This window comes from Ursus arctos, unplaced genomic scaffold, assembly GCF_023065955.2.
Source record: "Ursus arctos isolate Adak ecotype North America unplaced genomic scaffold, UrsArc2.0 scaffold_5, whole genome shotgun sequence".
NCBI lineage: Eukaryota > Metazoa > Chordata > Mammalia > Carnivora > Ursidae > Ursus > Ursus arctos.
The window spans coordinates 4359008-4368802 of record NW_026623067.1 but is presented as its reverse complement, the minus strand read 5'-3'; the positions used below and the strand labels follow the sequence as shown (position 1 = coordinate 4368802).

The window sequence follows — 9795 nt, the reverse complement described above, 5'->3', positions numbered from 1 at the left end:
TCTTTGCAAATGACATCATACTCTATATAGAAAACCCAAAATACTGCACCCCCAAACTCCTAGAACTTATAGAGCAATTCATTAATGTGGTGGGATACAAAATCAATGCTCAGAAATCAGTTACATTTCTACACACGAACAATGAGACTGAAGAAAGAGAAATTAGGGAATCCATTCCATTTACAATAGCACCAAATATCATACAATATCTCAGAATTAACTGAACCAGAGACATAAATGATCTATATTCTAGAAACTACAGAGCACTTATGAAAGACATTGAAGAAGACACAAAAAGATGGAGAAATAGTCCATGATCATGGATCGGAAGAATAAACATAGTTAAAACTGTCTATGTTACCCAGAGCAATCTACACTTTCAATGCCATCCCGATCAAAATACCAATAACATTTTTCAAAAAACTGGAACAAAGAGCCCTTAAATTTGTGTGGAACCAGAAAACACCCTGAATCACCAAGAAATTCTTGGAAAGGAAAAACAAAGCTGGAGCCATGTCGTTGTCGTATTTCAAGCCATACTACAAAGCTGTGATCACAAAGACAGCATGGTACTGGCACAGAAACAGACACGTAGGCCAATGGAACAGAATAGAGAACCCAGAAATGGACCCTCGGCTCTTTGGGCAACTAATTTTTGAAAAAGCAGGAAAAAACATCCAGTGGAAAAAAGACAGTCTCTTCAATAAATGGTGCTGGGAAAATTGGACAGCTATATGCAAAAAATGAAACTTGACCACTCTCTCACACCATAAACCAAGATATACTCCAAATGGTTGAATGACCTCAATGTGAGACAGGAATCCATCAAAGTCCTAGAGGAGAATGTAGGCTGCAACCTCTTTGACATTGGCCACAGCAACATTTTTCATGACACATGTCCAAATGCAAGAGAAACAAAAGAAAAAATGAACTTGTGTGACTTCATCAAGATCAAAATCTTCTGCACAGCCAAGGAAACAGTCAAGAAAACTAAGAGGCAGCCCATGGAATGGGAGAAGATATTTGTAAATGACACTACAGATAAAAGAGTGGTATCCAAGATCTACAAAGAACTTCTCAAACTCAATACACAGGAAACAATTAATCAAATCAATTAATGGGCAGAAGATATGAATAGACACTTTTCCAATGAAGACATAGAAATGGCCAAGAGACATATGAAAAAATGTTCAAAGTCATTAGCCATCAGGGAAATTCAAATAAAAAACACCTTGAGATACCACCTTAGACCAGTTAGAATGGCAATAATTGACAAGGCAGGAAACAACAAATGTTGGAGAGGATGTGGAGAAAGGGGACCTCTCTTACACTGTTGGTGAGAATGCAACTTGGTACAGTCACTTTGGAAAACAGTGTGGAGGTCCCTTAAAAAGTTAAAAATTGAGCTACCCTATGATCCAGCAATTGCACTACTGGGTATTTAACCCAAAGATACATATGTAGTGAAGAGAAGGGCCATATGCACCCCAATGATCATAGCAGCATTGTCCACAATGGCTAAATCATGGAAGGAGCTGAGATGCCCTTTGACAGATGACTGGATTAAGAAGATGTGGTCCATATATACAATGGAATATTACTCAGCCATCAGAAAAAACGATTACACAACATTTGCAGCAACATGGACGGCACTGGAGGAGATGATGTTAAGTGAAATAAGCCAAGCAGAGAAAGACAATTATCATATGATTTCACTCATTTATGGAATATTATAAATAGCAGGAGGATTTGTAGGAGAAGGAAGAGAACAGTGAAGTGGGGGTAAACAGAAGGGGTAATGAACCATGAGAGACTATGGACTCTGGGAAACAAACTGAGGGCTTCAGAGGGGAGTGGGGTGGGGGATTGGGATCAGCTGGTGATGGGTATTTAGGAAGGCACATATTACATGGTGTACTGGGTGTTATATGCAAGTAATGAGTCATGGAAAATTGCATGAAGAACTGGGGATGTACTGTATGGTGTCTAATATAACAAAATAAATATTATAATTAAAAAATGAAGAAAAAATAAAGACATGTGGTGTATATGTACAGTGGAATATTACTCAGTCATCAAAAATGATGGAATCTTGCCATTTGAGATAATGTGGTTGGAGGTAGGGAGTACTATGCTCAGTGAAATCAGTCAGTCAGAGAAAGACGAGTATCATGATTTCACTTGTATGTGGAATTTAAGAAACAAGCAAATGAGCTAAGGGGTGGGGATAGGAAAAACCAAGAAAGGGACTCTTAACTATATAGAACAAGCTGATGGTTACCAGAGGGGAGGTAGACATGGGGAAGGGGGGATGGTTTGAATATGTGATAGGGATCAAGGAGTTCATCTGTTGTGATGAGCACTGGATATGTATGGAATTGTTGAAATACTATATTATACACCTGAAACTAATATTACCCTGTGTCTTAACTAACTGGAATTTAAAACAAAAACTTTAAAAAAAGAAAACAAACAAACAAAAAAACAAAATGAGATACTAGTTCATACACATTATGATGATTATTATAAATACAATAAGGTAATAGCACAAAATTAAAAAAAACATAAAATGGCATCCTATCTTGTACATATAATTAAAGTAAGAACTCAGAGTATATGCTGTCCTCTAAATTGCTAGTTGCTTATCTAAGAGGTGACTGATATAAAAACAATATGCCCAGGACTCCCTGGAATCTGAGAGTAGTCAGATAAATCAACCCTTTCAAGTTTAGAGTAACTAGAATTTTTACAACTGCTTTCAGAAGGTCTTTTCTAAGGGGTTCAACCCAGCTTGCTTCCCCCACCCCTTTTTCTAGGGGTCAGGACTCTCATGCAATGATTCAGAACCATGTGTATGGATGGTTGGATGGAGTTGCCATGCTCCTTTGGTCCCTCAAGACTTATATACATAGAAAGCTGAAAGGAAGCCTAAGGGAGCCCAGGTTCATGGGGATGTTGGAGATAAGATTTGACGTCTGTATTTCTTTAGTGTGGAAAGAAAAATAAAATTAAAAAGTGTGATTTTGCTTAACCAACATTTTTGAGGGGGTTTTCTTGATTCGGGAAATCACAGTTTCCAACAAATACAATAATCAACCACTTTGCAGCTGAGGAGAGGGAAGGAAGATTTGAGAAAGTGTGATAGGAAATATAAGGCTATGTTCTTATTATTTTATAACAGAGTGTACACTTCTATTGTCCAAAGACCTAAAAGGTAAAAATGTGTAACACAGTTAATGTTAAAAACTATTCCATAAAGTATGCCAGGAACAATATAAAGACCCAAAAAGAGATGACAAATATTCCAAATTATTACTTAAAACATTACAAAGTTAAAAATGCAAACATAGATCCTATGTAGCCAAATTTCTTTGCATAATGTCATTTTTAAAATTTCATGATTAATTTGATGACTGGTTCCTTTGCTGTGCAGAAACTTTTTCTCTTGATGAAGTCCCACAAGTTCATTTTTGCTTTGTTTTTCTTGCCTTTGGAGATGTGTCATGAAATAATTTGCTGTGGCTGATGTCAAAGAGGTACAGCCTATGTTCTCCTCTAGGATTTTGATGGATTCCTGTCTCACATCAAGGCCGTTCATCTGCTTGGAGTTTATTGTTGTGTATGGTGTGAGGGAGTGGTCACGTTTCATTCTTTTGCATATAGCTGTCCAATTTTCCCAGCACCTTTTATAGAAGTAACTGTCTTTTTTCCACTGGATGTTTTTTCCTTCTTTGTCAAGATTAGTTGACCATTGAGTTGAGGGTCCATTTCTGGAGTCTCTATTCTGTTCCATTGGTCTATGTGTCTATTTTTGTGCCAGTACCATACTGTCTTGGTGATCACCACTTTGAAGTATAGCTTTAAATCCACAAAATGGGAAAGATATTTGCAAATGAAACTACAGATAAAAGGCTGGAATCAAAGATTTATAAAGAACATCTCAAACTCAATACATGAGAAACAAATAATCAATTCAAAAAATGGGCAGAAGATAGGAACAGATGCTTTTCCAATGATGACATACAAATGCCTAAGAAACATATGAAAAAATGTTCAAAATCATTATCCATCAGGGAAATTCAAATCAAAACCACCTTGAGAAACCACGTTACACCAGTTAGAATGGCAAAAAATGACAAGACAAGAAACAACAAATGTTGGAGAGGATGTGGAGAAAGGGAATCCCTCGTCCACTGTTGGTGGGAATGCAAGTTAGTATAGCCACTTTGGAAAACAGTGTGGAGGTCCCTTAAAAAGTTAAAAATAGAGCTACCCTATGACCCAGCAATTCCACTACTCAACATTTGCTACAACATGGACGGCACTGGAGGAGATAATGCTAAGTGAAATAAGTCAAGCAGAGAAAGACAACTATCATATGATTTCTCTCATCTATGGAACATAAGAACTAGAATGATCAGTAGGGGAAGAAAGGGATAAAGAAAGGGGGGGTAATCAGAAGGGGGAATGAAACATGAGAGACTATGGACTATGAGAAACAAACTGAGGGCTACAGAGGGGAGGGGGGGTGGGGGAATGGGATAGGCCGGTGATGGGTAGTAAGGAGGGCACATATTGCATGGTGCACTGGGTGTTATACACAACTAATGAATCATCGAGCCTTACATCGAAAACCGGGGATGTACTGTATGGTGACTAACATAATATAATAAAAAATCATTATAAAAAAAATAGAGCTACCCTATGACCCAGCAATTCCACTACTGTGTATTTACCCCAAAGATACAGACATAGTGAAGAGAAGGGCCATATGCACCCCAATGTTCAAAGCAGCATTGTCCACAATAGCCAAACTGTGCAAGGAGCCAAGATGCCCTTCAACAGATGACTGGATTAAGAAGATGTGGTCCATATATACAATGGAATATTACTCAGCTATCAGAAAGAACGATTACCCAACATTTGCAGCAACATGGATGGGACTGGAGGAGATGATGCTAAGTGAAATAAGCCAAGCAGAGAAAGACAATTATCATATGGTTTCACTCATGTATGGAACATAAGAAATAGCAGGGAGATTGGTAGGAGAAGGAAGGGAAAATCAAGGGGAGGGTAAACAGAAGGGGGAATGAACCATGAGGGACTATGAACACTGGGAAACAAACTGAGGGTTTCAGAGGGGAGGGGAGTGGGGGATTGGGATGGCCAGTGATGGGTATTATGAAGGGCACGTATTGCATGGAGCACTGGGTGATATACACAAGCGAAGAATCATGGAACACTACATCCAAAAGTAAGGATGTACTGTATGGTGACTAACATAACTTAATAAAAAATTAAAGAAATAAATAAAATAAATAAATAAATTTATGTTTGGTATTTTCCCCAACATTTTCTTTGGAAAAATTACAAAGTTATAGAAAAATCAAACTGTCATAAGTAACATTTATATGCCCTTCACCCACATTGACTGAATGCACAATCTTACCTTAGGCAATTACAAAACAAAAATTTTTACTCTTTACACTTTAGGGTTTATTTTCCCACTTCCACTAAATTGACTAACTATAATACAGATAGGGTCTTATTATTATTAGTGACTATTATTACATGGTAGTAATTCAGATTTATGAAGAGCAGAATATTCTCTCTAGAGTCATTATTTATTTTTCCCCTAAGGGAAAAGTGGGCATGACATCAACTATAGAAGAAATTGCAACAAACACCCTATATATGAGCGACAAGTTTGCTTTTAATTACTGATGCTTTTTATTTTTTAGCTACATCATTCTGCTTTCTTATTGTTGAATATTTGTATTGATAATGAGTACTCTGGATCTTGATAAGAAAATTAGAGGGCAAAGTCTGGACTTTTGAAACTAAAATAAATAATTGGATGATTGTGGAGATGTTAATATGATGTAGAAACCTATACATTTAGGAAACTAGTTAAAACTAAATACTAAATCAGAAAGATAAAGTGATGGATTTTAAATATTATAGCATGCGTATTTAAATAAATGCTTAATATAATTTAATTTCAGCATTAAAAATTGTTCATGCTCACCCTACTATGTATCTCAAGCCTCTGTCAGTAGAATGTTGATGTATTTAATGAATGCTTCTGACGCATTGACATGAGTGTATATTCCCTAGAAAATTGGATCCATAAGACCTAACAGACAAGAAGGATGTTACAAAGCTGGTGCAAAGATTAAATTTTAGAAGGTAATCTCTGATTCCTTCAATTTATTAGTAATGAAGCATTGAGTTAAAAGGTCTTCTTTATAGACCTTCTTAAACAATATAGCTTTAATGTAAAACATCTTCCTGGTTTTTTAAATGTTAAATATGATTTTCTTTGATATTGATTTTTTAAATGCATTATAAAGTTTGAATTATTTCAAGACTAAGATTTATTGATTATCATTTTTGTTTAATTGAGTGATGTTCTTTCCTTTATGTAGTGGAAATTTCAGGTAACTATTTGCTAAAGAATCCAGCTTCATTTACTGTACATTTGGATTCACCCCATGCATATGGTAAGTCTTCTAAATAACGAGACTGCTTGATTTCTTGGTAATATCCAAGAGAAAGGTAGTGTTAGCCACACATCCCTTGTCCCAATTCTATTTATATGTTTGGTTGTCTATGACCAAAAAACAAAAACAAAAAACCTGATTTCCGTGTGTATTCTTCAATATACTTACATGCTTACGTTTATACCAATCTCAAAAAGTAGGTGAGATATTGCATTTCACAAGAATTTCTCAGATTCTCTAGCATAAGTGGTATCAATTTTCTGGACTAATAAGGAAGGTTACAGAACTTCCTCCTCAGCAATATATGATTAACAAAAATATTCCTCTTATTTTTCTAATTAAATGACAAATATATAAACTTTAATTATGTTTGATTTCAAAAGGAGGCTATTGCTGAGGTAAATAAAATTTCCATCCCCAAATAAACAAATTCTATATTTTATATGCCAAGACAATAAGTTTGATTTAAAAACTTAATACACTGCAAAGTGTAGGGAATATGCATTATGTTATGAAGGATACATATTGATTATGGAACCCAAAAATAACTAGCTTATGTGCCCATTAGGATGTTTTTGACTTGTTTCTCATTATCCTTTTTACAAAAAAGGGGGTAAATTAGCAAGTGTGGGTAAAAAGAAAAATAAGTATTTAACATAGAATTTAATGTTTATTGCCTCAAATATTACTTTTTCTTTTAACAGAAAGTGCCTTTTAAAATGTAATGATTTCACTATACCGTTTTCAAGAAATAAATATATAAAGATGTAGACAAATTGAAACTTAGCAGCTTTGTAATTTTATGAATGTTTGAGAATTTGATTACTGACATGATAGATGTTTTTTTATTTCAATATTTTTAACTTTCTCATTAAATATCTCCTGATTAGATAATGATATTCAAGCACTTTCTGGTTATTATAGTAATTTCCTTTCCTAATTTTTGTGATTTTAATATCATTAATGTGAGTTTTCTTTGTTTTTTACTCCCAAGCATGGTACAAAACAGATATTGCTTGAGGAAGGAGTGAAAACTTCTCTCATGTAGTTTCACAGATCTTTATTAAATATTGCATTGAAAGAAGTGTCAAAATAATTTAATTCTATGTAAATAAATATTTATGTATAATCTGTTATACACTGTACATTTTCTCTGAGCAAAGGTATTTAACAATTTCCATTAGACTAAATGGGGATGGGAGACTATCAAATGTGACTTTAAGATTTTATTTTTGAATTATCTTTTCTTTTACTCTCACACACATATGACTTTAAAGAAAGAAAATGGTTTCAAAATGACAAAAAATTCACAAAAGTATTGATTTGTAGAAGTTTAATCAAAGTTACTTTTGTAAATAGCCTTGAACATTATAATTATGTTTACTACTAATATGCATACAAATGCCATTAAAATGAAATGAGTTAGTATGGCGAGGAAGATAGAAAAATACATAATTATAATTAATTAATTATAATTAAATTATAATGTATAATGTAATATATATATATATATGTATTTAAAACCCCATATTTCCTTAAGTAATTAGACACATGGTGAAATTTTAAATTTTAAAGGGAAGGGAATTGAATATTATGTGAGTATATTTATTCACGGATGCTATCAAAACCAGATTTTACATACATATATTTGTGGGTTTTTTTATACTTTGCAGGCTATTTTAATTTTATTAAAGTATACTTCTGGGAAAACAAACATTAATATTCATATTAAAATTATTATAATTTGGAATCAAAAGCATTCCCACATTTCTTTCTTATCAGAAACACTTTGTCATTACAGGAGACACACCATTAATTTTTTTACTGAATAATCATTTAGACATATATACCATATATCTGCTAGTTGGTAACAATTATCAAAATTGTATATCATGTAAAATGCACAGCTTCCACTTTTGAGTTACTTAGATTTTAGCTAGTGCATACAATTGTACACATTTAGATAATACAAGACAAAATAATGTCAATGTCTGAACAGGAGTGAGAAACACTCCATCAACATTCACTGAATTGTGAAATCCTACACACTGATGAAAGATCCACAGGTGCTCTACTACGAATGCAAATTTTTAAATGTCTCCTTTGTTCTCAGAAATCTGCCTCTTTATAAAGAACTGAGGATGCCTATTTCAAGAAACATGAATGCAGACAATGTTTTTCACAGTTGTTTTAATAAATTAAATCTCTATCATAACAACAAAATTTACCAACCACACATCAAATTTTTTCCAAGAATTTCTCATCACTAGTCTTCTTGGCTTTTTAGTCTAACCAGTGTCTGTTTGTTTCATTTCTTCCAGAAAGTCCCTTGTGGAGAGAGGTGATGGATATTTACAATCTTACCACCGTGACTCAGTTTATCCTCATAGGGCTCTCTGACCTCCCTGAGGTGCGCTACTCTCTCTTTGTGGTCTTTGCCATCATCTATCAGGTCACCTTGGTAGGAAATGGGGCCATTCTTTTGGCCATTGGGACTGAGAAAAAGCTCCATACACCCATGTATTACTTTTTGGTAAATTTATCCCTCTTAGACATATTCTGCCCATCAGCTACTGTCCCCAAGATGCTGGAGAACCTCCTGACTGAGCAGCAAAGCATTTCCTTCCTTGGATGTGCTTTTCAGCTTTATTTCCTGCTTTCTCTGGTAGGGACTGAAGTCTTCCTTCTCGCTGCCATGGCTTATGACCGGTATGTGGCCATCTGCTTCCCCCTTCGTTACATGCTCATAATGACCAAGGTCCACTGCATCCAGCTGATAGCTGGGACCTGGGCTGTGGGGTTTCTCAATTCCCTTCTCCATACGGTGTCCACATTCCGCCTGTCTTTTTGCAAGTCCAACCGAGTTAACCAATACTATTGTGACATCCCACCAGTGATGGCCCTCTCATGCTCATCCACTTATGTAGCTGAAATGCTTATTTTAGTGGTAGGAGGAATCCTGGGGATAAGCGCCTCCCTAATTACCTTTATCTCTTACATCTACATCATATCCACCATTCTAAAGATCCAGTCAGTGGAAGGGAAGCGCAAAGCCTTCTCCACATGTGCTTCCCACCTCCTAGTGGTCTGTCTGTTCTATGGCACAACAATATTTACCTATGTTCGGCCTTCCTCCAGCCAACACTCTCCAGCCAGAGACAGACTCATCTCCATGCTATATGGGGTTATTACCCCAATGTTAAATCCCATGATCTACAGCCTGAAAAACGTGGAGGTCAAAGAAGCACTCAGAAGGCTTCTATGTCACAGAACATGTTTGCAGCAATTATAA

General features: G+C 35.3%; 1 protein-coding gene across 1 annotated transcript; it reads left to right on the top strand.

Moving 5' to 3' along the window:
* The first annotated feature begins 8847 nt into the window (after nucleotides 1-8847).
* On the top strand, nucleotides 8848-9795 carry LOC125282932 (olfactory receptor 5V1-like). Its single transcript, XM_048220762.2, has one exon. It carries the CDS (start codon nucleotides 8848-8850, stop codon nucleotides 9793-9795), a length of 948 nt encoding a protein of 315 aa, XP_048076719.2.